Source organism: Acanthaster planci, linkage group LG04 (assembly GCF_054643075.1).
Source record: "Acanthaster planci isolate LZ-2023a linkage group LG04, COTS_SCS, whole genome shotgun sequence".
NCBI lineage: Eukaryota > Metazoa > Echinodermata > Asteroidea > Valvatida > Acanthasteridae > Acanthaster > Acanthaster planci.
In genome coordinates, this window is record NC_141780.1 from 17,438,826 (window position 1) to 17,460,629 (window position 21,804).

General features: G+C 41.4%; 1 protein-coding gene across 2 annotated transcripts; it reads left to right on the forward strand.

The window, feature by feature from the left end:
- The first annotated feature begins 5,561 nt into the window (after positions 1-5,561).
- On the forward strand, positions 5,562-21,667 carry rab7a (RAB7A, member RAS oncogene family). Of its 2 annotated transcripts, XM_087135912.1 has the most exons (6): positions 5,584-5,720; positions 12,713-12,816; positions 13,329-13,410; positions 14,638-14,764; positions 16,863-17,081; positions 17,583-21,667. In XM_087135912.1, the coding sequence occupies exons 3-6, from the start codon at positions 13,358-13,360 to the stop codon at positions 17,796-17,798; spliced, it is 615 nt and encodes a 204-aa protein (XP_086992038.1). In that variant the 5' UTR covers positions 5,584-5,720; positions 12,713-12,816; positions 13,329-13,357; the 3' UTR covers positions 17,799-21,667. The 2 variants fall into 2 exon arrangements, with proteins under 2 accessions (XP_022105356.1, XP_086992038.1); XM_022249664.2 differs by lacking the exon at positions 12,713-12,816 and having other exon boundaries at positions 5,562-5,720.
- Positions 21,668-21,804: the final 137 nt, after the last annotated feature.

Below are 21,804 nucleotides of genomic sequence, written 5' to 3' on the forward strand. Positions count from 1 at the left end.
ATCCCTACTATTTTTACTTTTGGAAATCGTTGAGTTTGCTTTTCTTTCATTTAGTTTTTGTAATAAGACGTTTTTGGAAATAGTGAATAAATCAACTCAACTCAAATCAAAAACACTATTTCCCGCTCCGAGCAGGAATAAAAGGCGGCGTGTTTTGACATGAAATGGACAGTCCTTTAGTGCTCACGCACCGCATAGGTAGGCAAGTTTATGCGCCTTGAGGGTGCACCCTCGCTGAAAGGCCCTAAATATGTCCGCCGAGCTCGTTGATAAAAGTTATAGACTCCAAATATTCTACATTAGAGAGTCCTGAGAGTCTTGAATTGAGGAATTGGAGAAATGTGGCACTGAACCTCTGGCCCGGACTTTGGGCTTGAAAATATTTGGATGCAATCGGGTGCGAAAATGGCACTATTTGGCCGTTTTGCAGAGGGATGGATTTGAAAATGGCTACTTTCCTGGGCAGGGACATTTTCTTCATTTTAGGGGTGGTCTGCTTCTGGTGAAAATTTCTCCAAAATTCATTTGTCCACCCCCCCCCCGAAAATTGAAAGGAAAATGAAAGGAGACGTGTCGATCATCGTATTTCTCTGCAGCCTGGACACCTGTGAGAGTTGTGAGTATTTTTAAAATAATTGCGAAGTGTGGGGATTTTCATTGCTGTCTATGGGAATTTGTTTGTAGCGGTCTTTGCGTGCTCGCCGAACGCGTGTTAGAACCCGGTTGGAAAACTTAGTACCCCCGTCTTTCTTTCGCCGCTGAGGGTGCACTTCGGCTCAGGGCGGATAACGTTTCAGTCACTCAGTATTTACACATTGACATTCTGTTCAGTAAGCTGAATGACTTTGTTATCTCCTTAATTAAGATGAACAGCAAAAAACAGTATCTCTGAGATGGCCGAGTGGTTAAGCTTGCGGTTATCAGATCGTTAGACGGTGGGTTCGAATCCCAGAAGTGACTTTTTTATTTTGCCGACGCTTGCTGTCAGTAGCTATAAGAGACTCCAATTCACCCCCGTCAAATACCAGCAGTACCTTAGCCTAACGGATAAGCTCTGCGGCTGGCACTGTCCGCGAAGTCCAGGTGAGCGCCTTAGTACAGGTTCGAGACGTTATGGCCCACTCGGCGGCCAGGGCTTAGGGGCTTGTCTCGTTTCCTCCCTTGCATGGCCGCTCGAACCCTTTTGGGGGTTAAATGGATGGGCAGGGAGGAAGTGCGGTGGGCCGGGAACTCCGAGATCCCAGAAGAGTCCTATATGGAAGCCGGTAACTGCGATTCCTTGCGAATTTCAGGAGTCCGTGCGCCTGAATGCTTGGTCAACACCGCATAACTTTTGCATTTTTCCCTCACCACATTTTTTTTCCACGTCCCTGGGCGCAGAACCCACAAGGCAGTTTTCTAGGTTTGAATAGAGTAAGCAACAGGACTGATGCTGATTAAGTTTCATTCGTGTTTTAAATTTTCGACGGTGAAACTGATCCCGACCGTGTTGGGTCCATTTCTTCTCAGTGATCTCAGTATAAAAGCTGTCCGGCGTATAATGTTTATTATCGGTGATTCAAAAGTAAGAGATCCAGGAGTGGCACAGGCGGGCGGCACTCGCCTTCCCATTGTATTGATGGAAATACATTTTCATTTGTTTAAAACAACAAATTTCGTTCGCTTTCAACTGCAGAGTAATTGGATATTTTTCAAGAACAATTCTCTCAAAAAAGACGTCCCGTATCTTCTTGGGTTACCCCCAAAAGTTGCAACAAATGCGTTGCATCTGCCGCTCCTGTTCTTGTGAAAGGTTGATCCATCACTTACCCTAGTCAGACAGGTCTGCCCTAAAAAATACAAGCAGGGAAATAATGAAATAAACTCGAAAGAAATTAACAATCCTAGTTGCTGGAATTTCAACCACAAAAACCGACATCGAGTTTGCAGTGGATGTCAAATCAGTATTAGCTTTTGGTTTCACCCCATTGTGGCCTGAAAAGGCGCTTAGGCGATCCTGCCCCCCCCCCAGGTAACTCACGTTATACTTAAGTTTGATCGGGCTGACTGGAACTTAATGTTGTCATTTGAATTAATCCGTGCCTCATTGGCCATCAGTTTAATATCGGAACTCGGAGTTAGAAAAATGGCATAGTCAAGTAGCTCCCTTTTCAAACTCAATACTTCCCAAATGTACCTGTTATTTCAAACAGGTTTGATGAGGGCATAAAACCAGACCCCTCCTTCCCCAAAAGTAATTCGACAAACACGACTGACATACAAGAAAATGTCAAAGTGATCATAATCCTACAAAACATGCAGTTTTACTAGTTAGTGCCCGAGTGTCTCACACACACAAAGACGGTACACGTACGTAATATGTAACCCGTAGCTTGAGGGCGCTATTTCAAATTTACGTGGGAGAGGATGCGTTTCACCAAATGGTTGGATTTCTGCACGCGCGCGAGCTCATTAATAATATGTGGTCCCTCGCAGTTTTTACAATAAGACGTGCCATAATCAGGAGGGGTCATAGAAATATTTCTATAAATCCCGAATTTGGACCGGTAGCTTCCAGGTCGGGGTATTTCTTGGACACAAAGCCCCAAGAAATATAGAGGCGGGCGGCTACCTTCAGAGCCGCGAGCGCATAGTTTTACTACTATTTTGGGAGAGTCTTCGGGGAAAGGCCAATAAAAATCTTTTTTTCGCTGCTAACCCCCATCACAATGAAACGAAAAGTAATCTTCTGGCCACAATCTTGAATTTTCAGCAAAAAAAACGGAGGCCAACCTCTTCCCGAGAGTCAACAGGCGCGCCGTATCGGTCTGATTTTGCGCTGTTTTTTGCGAGCGCGTATTTGGCGTAGTACTAGTGCAACCATAAACGCATAGGCCACCAGGTCCTATTCAATTAAACAACTTGAATCTCCGCTCCCCTTGGTTTTTTCGTTTTTTTTTTAACGATTTTCATGGATCACCGCCGGACTGGACTGTAAAAAAAGGGACTAATGGGAAAATGCAAGGATTTATAAGAAGAACCACAATGGGGAAGGTCTACAATGTTGAAAACGAATTATAATATGACAGAAAAAGTGCTCGGTCGACCACATCTTTACAAATTATATATAACAGGTTATATATAACATCTTTACAGAAAAAGAATCTGCTGTAAAAGAGGTACTCTCTACAGGACAGTGTGTCCGGAGAGCCATACACCACACATCAGATCACCACACAGCACGTGTTATTTGGCAGAACTATTGGGTTAATGATTGGGCTGTCATTTCATGCTAGTAAAGGAAACGAGAGACCCCCCCCAAAAAAGGCAAACACGGCGAGTCTTTCATGTAACACTGCGAAAGAGTTGGGACATGTAGGCAGGTGTATCAAGTGGGACGTCACTTAAGTTTTAACTAGGTCCACTGCACATGCACTGCGTGCATATGGAGTTACTTGTATACGCCCAACTTCAACTATCGACCGATGGGAATCTGCAAATTCTGGCGCATCCGCGTGTATGACCAAGTTAGTCAGGATCCGGATAGACGTGGTCCGGGCACTCGCCCATATTGATTGGGGTTCATTTAAGAGAAGCTGTCAGGGAGAGCCTTTAATATTGACGACCACTGTTTGTGTGAATTTGTACTTCTGCTTTTGCCACGTGATTTTTGTGTTTTTGATTCGTCTATAATGTTTGGAAGATTTTAGATCTATTTTACTGTACTTGTCAGGTTAATTCTCATCAGTTGGGACCGCAATGGAAATAAGTTAAATCAATTGAATTTTTTTTTGCGTTATCCCTACTATTTTTACTTTTGGAAATCGTTGAGTTTGCTTTTCTTTCATTTAGTTTTTGTAATAAGACGTTTTTGGAAATAGTGAATAAATCAACTCAACTCAAATCAAAAACACTATTTCCCGCTCCGAGCAGGAATAAAAGGCGGCGTGTTTTGACATGAAATGGACAGTCCTTTAGTGCTCACGCACCGCATAGGTAGGCAAGTTTATGCGCCTTGAGGGTGCACCCTCGCTGAAAGGCCCTAAATATGTCCGCCGAGCTCGTTGATAAAAGTTATAGACTCCAAATATTCTACATTAGAGAGTCCTGAGAGTCTTGAATTGAGGAATTGGAGAAATGTGGCACTGAACCTCTGGCCCGGACTTTGGGCTTGAAAATATTTGGATGCAATCGGGTGCGAAAATGGCACTATTTGGCCGTTTTGCAGAGGGATGGATTTGAAAATGGCTACTTTCCTGGGCAGGGACATTTTCTTCATTTTAGGGGTGGTCTGCTTCTGGTGAAAATTTCTCCAAAATTCATTTGTCCACCCCCCCCCCGAAAATTGAAAGGAAAATGAAAGGAGACGTGTCGATCATCGTATTTCTCTGCAGCCTGGACACCTGTGAGAGTTGTGAGTATTTTTAAAATAATTGCGAAGTGTGGGGATTTTCATTGCTGTCTATGGGAATTTGTTTGTAGCGGTCTTTGCGTGCTCGCCGAACGCGTGTTAGAACCCGGTTGGAAAACTTAGTACCCCCGTCTTTCTTTCGCCGCTGAGGGTGCACTTCGGCTCAGGGCGGATAACGTTTCAGTCACTCAGTATTTACACATTGACAGTTACACAATGAATTTTGCACATTTTATGGCTTGAAATGCGTTTATAATTATGTCTGTGGTTGCACTACACTATTACGAACCCATAGAAAACAGGCTGGAAAACCAGACCGAAATAGCGCCGCCTGTTGACTCTCGAGAAGAGGTTGGCTTCCGTTTTGTTTTCACTGGAAATTCATGATTATGGCTGGAAGATCACTTTTCGTTTTAACTTGATGTGGGTTAGCCGCAAAAAGAAATTTACTCGCCTTTCCCCGAAGATACTCCTAAAATAGTAGTAAAACTATGCGCTGGGCCCAATAATATGCACGCCAACATCCCTGAGATTTTTGAAACACAAATGAAATTCTTGTCTGGGCACTCATCTGTCAATTTCTTTTAAATCTTATTTGGGTTAAACAGTTACATTTTTAATAATTCCCACAAAACAAAATCACCCCCCCCCCAAAAAAACAGTGATTTTTCCAAAGTCTGATTGCAGCCATTTTCCAAGTGGCAACCCTCAACTTTCTCGGGCACTTAGGACCATTTTCAACCGTATTTTTGAGCCATTCTGCTCTCATATGAAAGCTCAAAGACCCAGGGAATTGATCCCGGCAACGATTTAAACAATCTAAATATTTTGGGGGCCAAACAATCTCCTTTTTCAAAAGATACTGTGGGGGCACTTTTAATGCTAATGAGCTGGCCAGAAATTCTCACTTGAATTCGTGGTCTGCACCCTGAGGCCTCTGACCGCAAATAAGTCCTCTGTTGCATGCAAATCCTATCATGGTAGATGTGCGTGTGCTCAGTTTTCCAGACTAAATGGTATGGTATGAATGAAAATGTTTGAGTCGGAAGCCAGATAGATCAAACAACGTAAATTCTCGCAAAACCCCACACAGAAGATCAGCGACGTCAGGTTAGTCGCTGGTTCCTCGGAGTATGGTTTGAGCAACGAACATTGGCCGTACAGATATGTAGTACCAGCATTATCACGGTCTCGTGACGTGCTGAACATGTAAATTCACCACCTTGTGATATGTTGAAAGTAGTGTTGTGAGTGTGGAAGTGAATTCGTAGGGAGGCGTAAATTCACTCAAAACTACGACAGCATATTTATTTTTCCTGACAGTCGCAAGGTATGTAAAAACAGGGAATTCGTTTCTGAATATAAGAATAAGTGATAACTGGTCATGATTTCATTTGAAGTGAACATGGTAAATCGGAAGAAGTCGGAAGTGGCGTAGGTTAGGTCTTAATAACGCCACACGTTCGCGCTTAGTAGGTGGCGCGCTGTAAAGAAGGAAAATCTTCGCTTTCTTCCACGTTCTTTCCAAGAAAAGAAGTCTAATTTGCACAGTGTTTGCTTGTCGAACAGGTTGGAAGTGGGCAAGTGTTTTAGGCAATTTAGTGTCAAGTCATTGGTCGGATCTATTCTGTTGTACTTGCATTGACATGTCACATGATTGATCATGAATTGATCGACTGATTTAAGTTTTATAGGGGGCCTAGGCGGTAACCGGTCACTTTGGCACCTTGCCAACTCGGCACATGCAAACTCGGCACCTCGTCAACTCGGTACCTTACCAGCTCGGCACCCACCAACTCGGCACCTGTACAAAACCAACTCAGTCATGTCGGTACCTTGCCAACACGGCACCTCTCAAACTCGGCACCTACACACGGGCGCCGTACGCAGTAGGCGGTACATGGAAGATAGAGATACTGTTCGGATGGAATTTTCTCCCAAAAGTCACAGATAATTAACACCCCAAATGGATTAGAAACTATTGTTCATGGAATACGCTTAAATGTGATGCGTATCTCAAAGACCTTTTTAAGTACTGTAGTACAGTGTATGCAAGGTTTTTGGAAGTTTTACTGGTTTGGAATCTACACCTCCAAGTCTTTTGACAAGAAAAGTTCAAGAAAAGTTTCTAAAATTGCTGTTTTCTAAAAAAAGTCTTTTTTTTCGAGTGGGTGCCTAGTCCACCTCTGTCTTAAATACATGTACATGTAGCTCTCCCCGTTAGTATAACCGGCTGGGCCCAGCCAGCATGGATCACCCCACCTGCCCATAAGCTGTGACCAGTCGCTAACGTTGTTGTGCACAGCAGGCTGGGCTGTGTATTTGCAGAGTAATAGGAGTGTTTAGTTTGGCCTAGTAGCCACTCGGCTTGTGGGTTAGGTCGGGTCTGTCGGAGGGCCAGGGACACAGGGGCAACTTCAATAACGAGCTTTCACAGAATTGCCAAGAGAAAGCAAGGCTTTTTTTCTCCTTTAAAATTAAAATTGGACTTTAATTTCAAAAATGGGTTTCCTTCAATCTTCCCTTTTACATAAAAACTTGTTTCTTTAGGAATTTCTTTGTTGAACAAATTGGGTTACTATAATCCATGCGGATTACCCAATCTCCAAATCAACCAATATTAACTTAGCACATGTATGAAATTAGAACCAATTGCTTCGGTTCGAGCGCCGAGTCAGTCAGGTGCGGAGTTGGACAACACAGACCAGCGGCAAAATTTGAGGTTCCGAGTTGGTAGGTGCCGAGTTGGCAAGGTGCTGAAGTGACCGACATTCGCCTAGGCTACTTGCGGATGATGTAAGAATCCATATTTTCCTTGACATGAATGACATTCTAGACCAAGCTTTGGCACCCTTTGCACAAACCATTTGAGACTGGCCAAGAAACTGTAATTGCTTCTGTAATTTCCCTGCTAAATTTGACTCGTTAAGATGTGTTATCGTCTCATGGGTGGATGTCACCGTGGGGAAATATTGGCAATGCCTACATGTTACTGTTGTTACCCCCAGGACTGGGGGATTTCAAGTCTGCTGCACTTCCTCAGACATGTCAGAACTGGGGGTCTGTCATCCGCCGCACTCCCACGAGTGAGCTCAGTAGATGTCGAACCCCATAGTTCTGGGTACTTCCAGAACTGTAAGGCTAAAACAAACGTTTTGGATAGCCATGTATGAACTCCCATAAACGCATTTTGGCTGTTTACATTAGATTATGCCAACTTCCCCTTCCATTACAGCTATTTGTACAACAAAATTCAATACAGTGTACATGCCGTTTTGGTGAAGTTACTGGTAGATGTCAGATGGGAAGGTTTATTCCCCTTGTATCCTCATTGAAATGGCAAAGTTCTTGAGCATTTTGCCCATTCACATTACAGAAACTCGGCAGCATGTAATCTCAGTAACTGTCAGCTGTGTGATACATGTAGCTTGACCAATCGCAATGCAGCTCCTATCTTTTCCTGTTGTTTTCCTGTCACCCAAAGATGATAGCTACACCGTGATTGGTCCAATTTCCTGCCATTCAAAGGACCAATCACAGTTCAGCTTTCATTAGGATGGGGTCAGGAAAACAAAAGGAAAATATATATTATTTCAAGCAAATTTAAATGGAATTGTCAGAATAGTGTGCCTTGAAGTCAATGTATGCACAAGCTTAGGCCAAAATGGGCTGCTAGAGCTACAGCTGTATCTATTGTCTGTACGCCTTGGCACATTTCCAATGGAGCAAAGGCCTAGACCTAGCTCTAGACATCAGATTCAGATGCAGCCATACTTTTGCTGTCATTCAAAAGGCAGAAATACTCATCAGGGGCGGATCAAGGGTGGAGGGCACACCCCCTTTTTTTTCACAAAAAGGAAAAATAAAAAGGAAATGACTAGATACTAACCCGTGAAACCTGGTCTGCTATTTTTCTCAAGACTCTTAGAGGGTTCATGCTTGGACTCTGTTTCTGCATCAATTGAAAAAGGAAATCCCAAACACAATGATAAAATTGGAAAATGAATAGCATAAATGGGTCGGATTCGAACCAGGGTCTATAGAGCTGTAGTTCAAATCACTACCAACTAAGCTATCGAAGCGACGTAATGGATTTGCATTTTTGAAATGTCTTAAATGGTGTATTGCATTGTCCCCTCTTCATGAATCATTTGTCACTCCAGCTACTGAAAAAAAGTAGCGCACCAGGTTTCACGGGCTAGTATTAAGTCGCTTCCAAAGAAAAAGAGGAGGAAGAGTGCCCAGAATCCCCAATTTCCAGGGGTCCTCAAGTGGGACCTGGACCCCATGCTGTAAAAGCTTTGCGCTAGGTGCTCACAGGCATTAGTACCACTGCTGCTTTAGTTCACACTTCCCCTTTTGGCAAATCCTGGATCTGCCCCTGCTTTTTCAAAACTTCAAGACTGTTACAGAACAGTGTTTGAGGGCAACACACTCTCAGTGTCCATGGACTATTTTGAGCCTCTATGGTGTACATGTATGTGCAAACATATTCAGCGGGAACCACTTGAGCATGAAGCCATGTGTAGAAGCTTTGCACGGTTGCCATCTTGCAGGGCAGTTCTTTTGTTCCACTGAGTGACCTCCTTTGTGCATACCTCTGGAAGAAACTCACTGGCTTGCAAGGCGGTAACCATGCAAACCGTCTGTGTCACACAACACTTCATACAGAATTTGCAGAAACATGGTTTTTAAACGTTCTCTGCATTTTGACATGGGGAATCCCAGCATGCTTGGACATCATCCAGCATGAAGTAGATAAAAAATTTTCTGTGTTGCAGCACAACTCGGATCAAACCAATCCCCCTGGCATTTGTACCGAGAAATTGTACACTTCATGCAAATCATACCTTATCCACCTGAGTACAATTCCTTCTGGTCCATGTAAAACGTGTCTTCTATTCCACCAGGTGTGTGTATGTGTGTTTACATGAGTTTGTTTCTGCATTCAGTTGGGGACCTTGAACAATAGAGGATAATAAGGTCCCTTGAACAATGGAGGACAATAAGGTCCCCATTGACAGAGGGTCCCCGATTGACAATTGTGTACAAAACATATGGGTGGTCTTGTAAAAAAGTTAAAAGTACAAACAAAAGAGGAACAATAGGGGGTCCCCAGTCGGAGGCAAATACACACTTGTGTGTATGTAGGATGGGGATTTTGTCTGACTTGGCACACGGACATGGAACATGTACAGTAGCACCGGTACTTACACTCCCGCACCGTAGTTGTGGGGACATGCTCTCGACATTTCACCTATTTTGTGGGGACCAAAAACATTATAGGTACAAAGACAATTTCCTCACAACTCGGTCCAAATTTCTCTAACAAAAGAACTTGTCTCCTTAGTGTGAATGCTTACCCATGTGTATGTGTAGCTGTCGGCACATGACTGTCAGGGCTCATGAGTGTAAAAAAGTGTTGAATCCATGTACATGTATGAGGGATCTCATTTTCATCACTTCAAGATTTAGTAGAAATTACTGGCAAGCTGCACTCGGGTTAGATTCACTCAGTACATGTATGTGGATGTCCCTGAGAAAGGTTTTGTATGTTTTCCGGGTTCTCCCGGCATAGTGCATGTAAAGAAGAGATTGGCCGTAGCGTGATGTTACATGCACCTACAAAGTACATGTACATGTATGTACTTATTCTCAGTTTGTTGTAGAACTTACTCGAGGCGAAATTAGTTTTGTGACGAGTAAGAAACAATTTTTCGATGTGCTTTTGAGTGTATTCCATTTACATTGGCAGCGCTTGTGAAGTTTTACAACGCCTGTTTAAAAATGTGTACACATGATGACTGGCAGAATAAGATTTCCAAGTGAACAAATCCAAAATTATGTGGCTTGCTTGCAGAATAGGAAGAAACATGAGAAAAATGCTGTGACTAGGTCACAGTATGGAAACAAGACCAGGTTGATTTTCACCAGTTAGGTCAGACAGCATAGGCCTACACGTATCATATTGCAGTGTTAACCAGGAAGGACCTTTTGGCCTGTGCAACATTTTGTTACTGAACCAAGGCAAGGTCAAACACAAACTGAAAGTCACCAGTCTGTGGCTTTTCAGTAGTCATCGATACAGGTATCCATTTTGCAATGGAACTCAACTTCTTCTTTGTACAGTTTTGTAACTGTTCAAACCTGATGTTTGTTGTTCGTCAAATTATCTGCTCACAGATACATGAACACATATTGGGCAGAGCGTGGATTTTGGAGAAATTTTATGTTAGTACACTGTACATGTCTGGGAACTGGTTTGAACATAATTGTTCCTACTTGTAGTTTACATGTTTACACGTACAGTGTACATTGTACAGTACAGTATACGTGTAGACAATTGATATACATTGTAATCTGGGTCAAGGTTATGGGCAAAGACATACAGGTGTCAATTCTCGTTCATTCATACATTCATTGCTGGTTTATTATTAAAATTTCAATAGCAGCCAAAGGCTGAATTGCTGAGATTTTTACAATTAGACATTAAAATACAAGAGTCAAGGTTTGATGATTTAACCGTTGTCTTTGTACTGAGCTACCCAGTTGTTATGTTTTGTTTAGCTGCCTATTGTACATGCACGTAGTTCAATGGCAGGTATTAACCTTGGTTCGCATGATGGGGTGTTCTGTAAGTGTGGAGTACATGCATGTGGTCCTGCTGAACTGTGGCATACATGTGTTCGTACTTTACATTCAAAGACTGTCTACATGCCCACATCACTTTGTCAAACCACACCATGTCAGGTTAACATGACTCATCAACACTAAGAAATGTGTTCGTTTGTGTGTACCTTCCAGACAGATTAGGTACATGTATTTAGCATTTTTGGATGCCGCAAAACTGTACATGTACATGTATATTCTCCCCATTAACAGTTCACAAATCTTTGGTACATGTAGTTGTTTCAGTAAATCCTGACAACAAAATTGTATTGTTCCCCATCTGTACATGCACGTATGTATTCCATTATGAGACAAATAGTCCTTTGTTAGGCTTTGTGAATGTGTATGCCTGTACAGTGCTTAGACATCAACATGCAGTTCATGTTATTAAATTTACATTTGGAATACCTTGGCTGCAAATGCGTGTTATTTGTTGACTGGCATTTCATAGCAGGGGCAGGCAGGCTTTACTTGGGGTTCTGTGCATCCCCAAATGTGCTAAACACACGTCATGTATCTACATGTACATGTACATGTAGTAAGCAACAGTTGGTTGTAATGTTTGGCCAGCAAGGCAAAAAGATGACGGACAAACTTGACATACACGTACATGAACAGTACTCGGCCAGACTGTTATGCGGCATTTTCATGTCTTTAAACTGAACATGTGACCATTCTAGACATTTAAGCAAGAAATTAAAGCATTCAAGACATGATTCACTTTGAATGTACAGGAGTCGATCAGTACAAAGCTAATCCTAACCGCCTAGGCCCTTTTCAGAAGATACACCCTCAATCCTCCCAAATCCTCTAATACATGTCTTTCTTGAATACGTTCTGTGCAGGGGTGCCCACTGTCTCAATCCTGCCAAATTCTCCAGCAATTCCCCTCTTTAATGTTGAGACAGTGTGAATGGTATCCTGGAGCAGTATGAAGAATTTCACATAAAATGTGGGCGTGAATTTATGCACGGCTGAACATAAACAACACAAGATCTAACTCACAACCTTGAGACAATGTACTTGCATCCTTTGCAATCAGCAATGCAATTTTGCCATGCTGTCTCAATCCTTCAAAATCTTCCAAAACTGCCCGGAGGATTTTGAAGGGTTTGCAATGGTTAGGGTTATGCTGCACGGTTTGCCTGTTGGAAGTCAGGTGACGATCCGGAGGAAGAAATGCATCGAAGGTCTGATGCTAGTGGCAAAAGAATGGCTCCTGAAGTGCATGGTGTACATGAACAGAATGTGTAGACTGTGAGATAATTACATACACCTGTATGTGTACATGTACTTTGTACAAATGGATGGTTTCATTGTTTGATGCTGGGAAAAACAATGACTAGACAGGATTGCTCCTTGTCTGCCTCTAAGGGAGTATTGTTATATCATGCATCTTACACGTACTTGTTCATTGGTACTGATTTGCACTATCTGCTCCGAGCAAAACAAAAGAGGCAGGTTTTTTTTTTTTTGGTACTTACCACATACGTGTAGGTGCGCCATCAGGCATGCAAATATATGCGCGTTTGACGCAGAGCACGCTGAGCATGGGTTACTAATTTACTCCAGCATGTATGGTTTTATATATAAGACTTAAAGGTATGGGTTTTGGTTTTTTTACTTACATGTATGGTTTTTGCGTACACACAGAACGCGTGCAAGAACCTGCTTGTAACCACCTGCCATTCTTTTTGCCGATTGGGGTGCACTTCAGCTCAGGGTGGATAGAAGTTTCAACTGCATGTACTGTACATGTAAGCTACCGGTATTGCAAAGTCTTTTCACTGCTGACATGGCTGAATGACCATTCTACTCTTCGTATGGGTGGCTGAAGTTTATTAAAATATCACCCCTGGCCGGTGTGAGCTTGTACTTCAAAATGTACATTTGCTGTTAACAAGGGTCGTATTTTTATTTAGGCCGTGTCCGAAACAGGTTTCCAGAGCTACGGCTAGGTCTATTGTCTATGCATTTCCACACATTTCCAATGGAGCGAAGCCCTAGACAACAGATTCGGATGCAGCGTTTGTTTCATGTACATGTACTTTATATGTTAGCACATGCACAGGTAGTAGCATTTATTACTCGATGTCTTGGCAAGCATCATGGGATTTTTAACAAGCTATGAATTGAATTTTCCTTGCTTGTGTGCTGACGGGTCACCATCGTTTTACCTGCCACTAGTAGGCAAAAGTGAGACTATGACGCAGAAAGAATAGACCTTGTACACTAATACACGTAGTATTGGTTTCATTTGTGTTGTCAGTTCTGCAGATCTAGTGAAAGTGAAACAAAATGTCTTCGAGGAAGAAGGTTTTACTGAAGGTGATCATCCTAGGAGATAGCGGGTAAGAAGATGAAACTACATGTACATGTAAAATATAATGATTCCTACATGTACGCACCTGTTTCTCCCTATTCCAAGCAGTCTCAGATACTTTACAGCGATCTGCTTACCTGTACATCTCACAAACACTTATTCTTTCGGTTACTTTGATTGTGACATGAGACATTGAACATTTAGATTTCATTCAAAACCTCAAAAAAAACCACAAATCCTCTCGTCAAAAAAATAATAAGAAAGATTTTAATTTTTTTTCTACCAACTCCTCTTCAAATGCACCATCCATAAAATAGTGGCCCTGTGGTAGAATTTATTGGGTGGTCATGTGCAGTGCATAATGAGCTTGAATGGATATGTACAACCCACTTACATGTACAGAACCCTTTTGTGGGCCTGATGTCAGATTTGTTAATTCAGTTGTTAACATGCCATGAATTTCTGCAGCAAAGTGTTCTTAATGTCTTCTCTGAATAAAAAGAATTATAAAAATTTAAGTGGTTAAGTATTTAAACATTAAATGTATATAATACATGTATCTGACTTGTAATCTGTTTAAACTCCTCCCCAGTAATTAATTAATACACTTAATTTATATGTACATGTAATGTGCATGCAGTTCTGAATTCAGTATAATAGCTTACATGTACATCTGTTCTGCATTGATGCATCTGAGTGATACTATCAATTCACAGAATGACATCACGTGAATGAACGGGACACCTGAGGTCCCTGTGAGAACCATCTAATCCTAACATATAAACATAACACATCTCTTTATCACCTTCGCCTACACAGAGGTAACGTGTACGAGGAGAAACTGATAAAAGGTGTCAATACGAGAAATATTCCAAAAGCTGTGATCGAGGCACCATACCTTAGTACATGTACCTGCAAATTTCCCTTCTTCATATAATGTTCATTTTATTTGCATGTTAATGTTTTTATTACAGTGTATCAAATTTCATATACACTGTACATGTATACTGGGTTTAGGCGGTAGTCATTTTAAAGCAGCCTGTAGTGTTGTACTGTGGTAAATTAAAACGGGTCTTAGTTTCATAAATTCGTAATTATATTCACAGTTTTTCTAAGAAATCTTGCACGGAAATAGGCAGATACATGTAAGTGTTACCTTACAGTGTAGTCTCACAAGCGTGCACAAAGCATGTGATGATAAATGAATTTTTGCTTTTTTTTTTTAATTCGTTGCTTTTCTTTTCCATCCTTGCAGTGTGGGCAAGACATCATTGATGAACCAATATGTCAACAAAAAGTTCAGTAACCAGTACAAGGCCACCATTGGTGCAGACTTCCTCACAAAAGAAGTCATGGTAGATGACAGACTGGTTACCATGCAGGTGGGTGTTACACCTGTAAAATGTTCCCCAAACCTTCCCATTGCCCCTTATGCAACTTATATGTCTATTGATGGCGGCTTAAGCAAGACAGTATGCAGCACCATTAATTCTGTTGTAGCATTGTCAGCTTTTGATCAGACATACATGTATACCAAGGTAATGAGAACGCTGTCACACAGTTTGAACGTAATAAGCACAGAATATAGAACAAACACCTGCAGGATTTTGCTTTTAGGACTGCTGACCTTCATATTTTAGGGCATTTTGTCTGGCCACATCTGCTTTGGCAAGAGCAAAAGTGGTTGAAAAATCCATATTTCATGCTGTGTAAAAGACCATGCCTTTTGTCATATTTTCCTGAGGGCTACGGTTTGATTGTAACCTTGAGCCTCCCAAGTTCTTTGGAATCTGTCGGGACGTTTTGGGTAGGATGTCGAGGGAGGCAGAGACCAACAACCCTATCTTCATATACGTAGGTGGGACCAGATGCTCGTCACTTGGAAGTTAAAAAACACAAGAGGAGGGCATGGGTGGATTCAAGAGGGTCCCATACCAAAACAGCAGCAGAGTCTGTGTTTATCAGGAGTGACATTTCTCAGCTTTTTAGCTGATTTCAGCTTTTTTTGTTTTAGATTTCAGCTTTTTTTCCTCACTTGCTGTGTACAAAAGTACATGTATAGGAGATTTTCACAGTTCAGCTTGTTTATGCCTTTTTACAGCTGTTTTCAGCTATTTTTATCATGGGGCAATCTCACCCCTGGCGTATGAGCCTAAGCTAGACCAAGAGAGGGCACAATTTTCTTAGCAATGGAGGCTCCTTTGGTAGGAGCTGAACTTCCCCGGTTTATGAACAACTACATGTAGGAAATGCACGCATTACGGTCGTATCGCTACCATCAAAATGAACTCGCTTGACCAACATGGCTCTTCAACCAATGAGGGGATGCTTTTACTTGAGACAGATTCTGGTACAAATATAATTTCATACGTACTGTACATGTACATGTATGCACTAGCCCAATGAATGATGCACTACAGTACATGTAGCTTTTAAGGCTTTATTTACATGTACATGTGTCTAAAGTATTGCTTCCAACCACCTGCAAGGTTTAGTCCCTGTGCCCCCGGCAAGTGAGCATTTTGGAAATACTTCCAATGTATTGGCTAAGGGCAGAGAAAAGGGGTAATTGGTCTTATTAACAAGTCGGCCATTTTGAATTGAAAGTGAGGTTAATTTTATTGTTGTGGCATCCGAAAATAAAAATATAAACATTGAAATAAAACTTCATTACAGATTAATGTAATTTATATTGAAGAAGACTATGAAATTTGTGATTATTTATACCTAAATATTTTAAGCCACATCAAGAAAAGTAAGGCATTAAACCCAGAATAGTCTGGCATCATCCCATTTCAGGGCTTGCAGAATCGGTAGTCCGATGTCCCGGGAAAACCAAAATATTTTGTCGGGCAACCAAATGTTCCAGGCTGCCAGCCCGACGGGCAAGCACCTGTTTTTGGCAACACATTTTTTTGCATGGCATTTTGGACATTTCAGCACTGTGCACCGAAAAAAGATCACGAAAAAAGGCCACAAAAAAAGATGTACATCCTAACCTTGATGTTGCACGACTGTACATATACATGTTCAGGTAGGTGTACCGTGGTACGAACGGTCGAATTGTTGGCATGAACAGCGCAGCCGCGTCTGTATTCCGTCGTTTTCCTTGTTCCGGATCGTTTTAAATATATTCAGTCATATTACAGCTCAATTGTACGTTAAGGTCTTTCTTGTACGTGTGAATTTTCAAATTGTGAGCTTTTAATTTGTCTTACAAGATCGACAAAAGTGACGAGGACACTTTTCGTAGTTCTGGATCGGTTTAGCCTGTTCTGGATCGTTTCAAAAATTCCATGGTGCTCGAAACGGGGTTCCCTGGCAGTAAGTGGTGAATAAGGTCTATTTGTAGGGACATCCTCTTGCCTCATGCTACGTAACGTAATGCCCGAGCCCATTGTAACAATGTGCAGGCTTCCCTGAAATATGGGCCAGTGCACATTGAAGCACACAGACATTTCTTGAACTGTTCTGTTTCAGATATGGGACACAGCTGGTCAGGAGAGGTTCCAGAGTCTGGGTGTAGCATTCTACCGTGGGGCCGACTGCTGCGTACTCGTCTTTGACGTGACCAACCAGAACTCCTTCAAGTCATTGGACAGCTGGCGCGACGAGTTCCTGATCCAGGCCAGCCCCAGGGACCCGGAGAATTTCCCCTTCGTCGTCCTAGGCAACAAGATTGACATGGAGAACAGACAAGTAAGCTGGAGCCAATTTCTTGGAGCAGCTAAACACAGGCATCTTTTAAGCACTAAAAGTACTTTCTCAGGAAAAACTGGTTACAAGCCAAACATGTCATGTGTTTTCAGCCAGTTGTGAATTGTCCTTTTTTAGGGTTTTGGTGTTTTTTTGACCAGCACATACCAGTAAATCGCTCAAGCTATGATTTCTGGTAAGCAGCTCTTTGAAAACAAGTCCACAGGTTTTACTAGAAATGAATTTAGTGAACCCCGGCCACATCTCTTGCTTGGGTTCCTATCCCAGCTTCTTAATTCTGTGTCCCTGATCAACAGACTGTGGTCTGATATTGACACGCATCAAATCTGGTAACCCCAAAGAGGTTCTGTTGCAGTGTGAAAATGCACCCTTTTTAGTTCAAGCATAGTGTCGACAGAGCTCTTGACCTCCCTGTAATATTTTGTGAGTTTATTGTCAACTTGCCCTCATAGCATAACACATTTTCTGTCACTTTTTTGAAAGGTTTCAACCAAGCGGGCGCAAAACTGGTGTAGTAGCAAAAACAGCATCCCTTACTTTGAGACCAGCGCTAAGGAGAGCATCAACGTGGAGCAGGCCTTCCAGACGATAGCCAAGAATGCCCTGGCCCAGGAACCCGAGACAGATATGTACAATGATTTTCCCAGCCAGATAAAACTCACCGATGAGAACAAACAGGATAAATCATGTTCATGCTGAGGCACCCAGTAGTACCCGTTTCTCTCTAGGTCTAAAACCCACATTACACCTTCATGCACCCGGTGCACATCCAAGTGCTCGGGCGGTGAATAGTATACAGATACCATTGGGGGACAGTGGGAGGATGTGTTGTTAATTGATTGGAGGTTGAAAACCTCCTGGTGAACTTGGGCAAATTATTTAGCCAAAATCTCTATGGCTGTGGTAAGCCGTTCTTGGTGGCTTGATTAAGCTCCCTGTTATGAGGCACCTGGGAAAGCCCTTTGAATGGCTTCAGCGTATTGAAATGAGCCACTTCAATATTCCAACCCTGCATGTCCCAAATGAAGGATGTTGGAGGTCATTCAAGAACAGTAGTGGTCGAGCCTAAGGTAGGCCCTATCAGGGCAGCTGTACATGCGACCACACATGTTACCAAACATCTTCAAGGTCACATGCGTTGTACTCAAATGCCCGTACTTTTTTGAAATACTGAACTGGCTCATTGTCACGACGCACGGCTGACAATGTAACTATCATGAAAATGTCAAAAGTCGTAAGCACAAATTGTGGAAATTGTTGAAAATCTTGCCAAGAGACAAGTAACTGATTGCCCTGATCTGTGATGTAAAAGAATCCTCCCATTGCCTCCCTTCCTCCCGACGATCATTTTTGGTTTTCTCACATCCTGTTGCGAGGTTTTTACTGAACCGTGGACAAGACTCAATATCTGTAAATTAGAAGCACTTTTGTTGGATACCCTGTGTGATGTTAATGAATTGTATACCATTGGAGCGGTGTCGTTGATTCAGCCCAGTCTTCACCCCATCTTTCATACTGCCCCACCTTAGAGTTAAAAACCCTAGCATTATCTGTATCTGTCCATTGTTGACATTTTAATCTGACAATGCTTGTTACTATGGCAAACCTCCCCATCCACCTTTCTGCACAAATTAAAGCTCTAGAGGGGGATATCGTTTTTCAGAGGGGGGGTTAGGGAAGATAAGTGTTTCGGTTCCACAGAAATTCAGTTGCAGCCTCCATGTTGTTTTTCTTGTGTTGCAAATTTATTAGTGTGAACTGTTTTTCTGAAGTTTTCTTTTGTAAAAAAAATTGCCGACAACTATGTGTTATATCACCCCCAGGGGAGTCTGTAATGATGGTGGTTGAGGTATTGTTCAACGCCATAAATGTTCATGTTTTTGAGGGGATTCAATTTTCATCCACATTACAAAGAAGGCAAATACCACAAAGTCATAAAACTTTTTGTTCGCCCATAAATGATACCAACATGTTCACAGAAACTTAACATCAAGTTGCATTAAACTATTCAATCGGCCATTCTAGCTGTTGTCATTACTAAAATCTTGTACCGACTCCAATTATTCAGTGATAGATGTACTGGTTTTTCTTAAGATCTGTAGTAATATAGAAATGCTTATTACCAACACACAAAGGTTTTGAACTAAAATTGGCAATGTAGATATGTTAAGATTCAAAATTTATTTGGTCATAATCAATTTTGGACTTGTGTGTCTCTGTAATGCGACTGCACTCCAATCTTTTTTATTTTTGTCTTTTGTTTTGGTTTTTGCTTTTTGGTAGAATTTGACACAGGTAATCCTAGAATTAACACCGACATATATTTGAGGTGTGGTCCGACACAGAGGAATAATATGTGGACACGCAGCCAATATGCAGAGCGGAATTGCTTATCAAAGTTGCATTGGTTTTGTATGTCACCCCAAACCCCATGTCTCTGTACATTTGCATGTCAGCAAACTTTATGTAATTCTAAGTGTAGTCTTCGACAAAATGTCGCTAGGGCCTACTGTGTAATGAAGTAAATGATTGTACTAGGTTTCTTTTTCTATTATGTGCTTGTGATAAACAGTGATGTTGCTTTTTTTTTTTAATTAAAATGCCTTCTGGGATTGCTTTTTCTCTTCAGTGACCCGTTAGCAGGGTGTTTATTTCTCATCCTTGTGGACAGACTCTACTCAGATCATGTGACAGGCTTTTCCATGTTACATAATATTAACCTTTTTGTTGCTTTTTGGTGGAAGAATTGGGAATACCATGTGAATAGAAATTGTGAAAGAAAACACTGTGTATCCGTTTATTATTTCCACGACAATTTGGTATTTTTAAAGATCATTTGTTATGGAATTGAGGACGTCATCAGTCCTCAAAATTTCACATAGCAATTTGTATCTTATTCCTCCGTACAACGCAAGATTCTGCTCTGTTGTAAAAATGTTCATGACACTGACAGGCTTTTTTTTAAGACAGAAATTATGTTTGCATCAAAAGCTGTATATTATTTCGTCAAACATTAATTGAAAAAGGGCTGTAAGTACCGTAGTTGCCTCCCGACACATTTATGGTCATGAAGAAAATACTTCTAAATGATATGACTGGCCCGTAATGTTAATACATACTTCATGTATACATTAGTATCGGATGTGTTTTCCCATTTATATCTGCTCTCATACAGGAAGGAGCAGTCTCTACCATCAGATCTGAACTATGTGGCGAGAATGTGTTTTTAATGCTCCATCCTTAGGTGTTTTTCCTTCCAGAGAGTCGTACTCGTGTAAGCCATTATGATGGTGGTGGGTCAAAATTGCTACACCAAACATACTTAACATTTTGTAGTTTGTGTCAGAAGCTGACATGTTCCTGTGTCTTGCACAGTCATGCTAGAGAGGTCTCTTCTCTTAGGTTTTACTGCAACAGGGAAGTGGGGATTCGTTTCAAGTAGATAAAGGTACATGAACAATCACTGTGGTTTACACTTCTTGGACATTTTGTGTCCGAACCTCACAAAATGAGCTGTAAGTCATCCGGGCAACTTTTTGAGTGGAAGACTTTCAGAATGATCATATACAAGATCAATCAATAAGAACCTTTACACAGTTTTCACCCATATCATGTCCATTTTCACTGGGATACCTCTGAAAGGAAACAAACAACTACTTAAAAATAGTCTCGAGACTCGTCTTGTGAGATTTGATCTCTTTTGTTTCCATGATGCTGGAGATAAAAATATTTTTGTTCATTTGATGGTTTATGTGACCTTGTAGGTTGTCTCTGGTCGCCATAACTGGTTGATATGAAGCCAAAAAATCTGAAGACTCCGTATAGAAGACTGTCTTAGCGATTGAATTTTAACATCCATAGGCAGCGTTGTATTCCATTCCATCACTAGTCCTTACAAGTTCATTTCAAGTCTGTCACATACCGTTCAGTAGCTAAGTCCAGTAACAAGTTTGTCAAATGACAGTGTGACTGAAGCGTACCTTTCACATCTGTCATTATTAACTCTGTTACTTGTGACACCGTCTTTGGGAAGGACTTGTTACTGGACTGGACGACAACGTTATCAGTAGCAGCAAGAGGGATGAAAAAAATGAATTAATATCAGTACAGAAAAAAAAATGCATGTGTCATTTGATAAGAGCACAAAAATGTACATGTATGGGCACTGTATGTGATGATGTCTGCCTTCTTTGATTTTGTGGAATCAGCTGCAGTATACCAAGTGTGATTACTTTCAATCAAGTAGGATTATAAATAAGCAAAAATCTAGTAGGTTAAAACATCCTGAATATGCTCCCCATTTATGCTCACTTTGCAATTAATTTTCAGCTCTGCCAAATTACTGTTCTGTGTTGTTTTAGTTCACAGTAAAGACCCTATTTTACTTTTTTTTTCTGTGCTGATGTAATTTGGAGCAGAGTACATGTATGTTATGTAACTACGGACTTAGTCTCCTTATTTCTTAAAGTAACTGAACTGTGTATTATTGTTTTGGTACATGCCTACTTGTACTGCTATAAATATCAAATCACTGTGATAAATGAAAATAAAGAATTTTGGTAATACAAGTGCAGTGTACATTGTATGCTGGTGCATTTTTATAAGTCTATGTGTGCAAGTAATGTGGAGTGCCATTAAGTTGGTTTATTGCAAAATTTTTACTGAGGAAGTCAAATCTCTGCTATTCTTTTTTGTCCACTGAGGT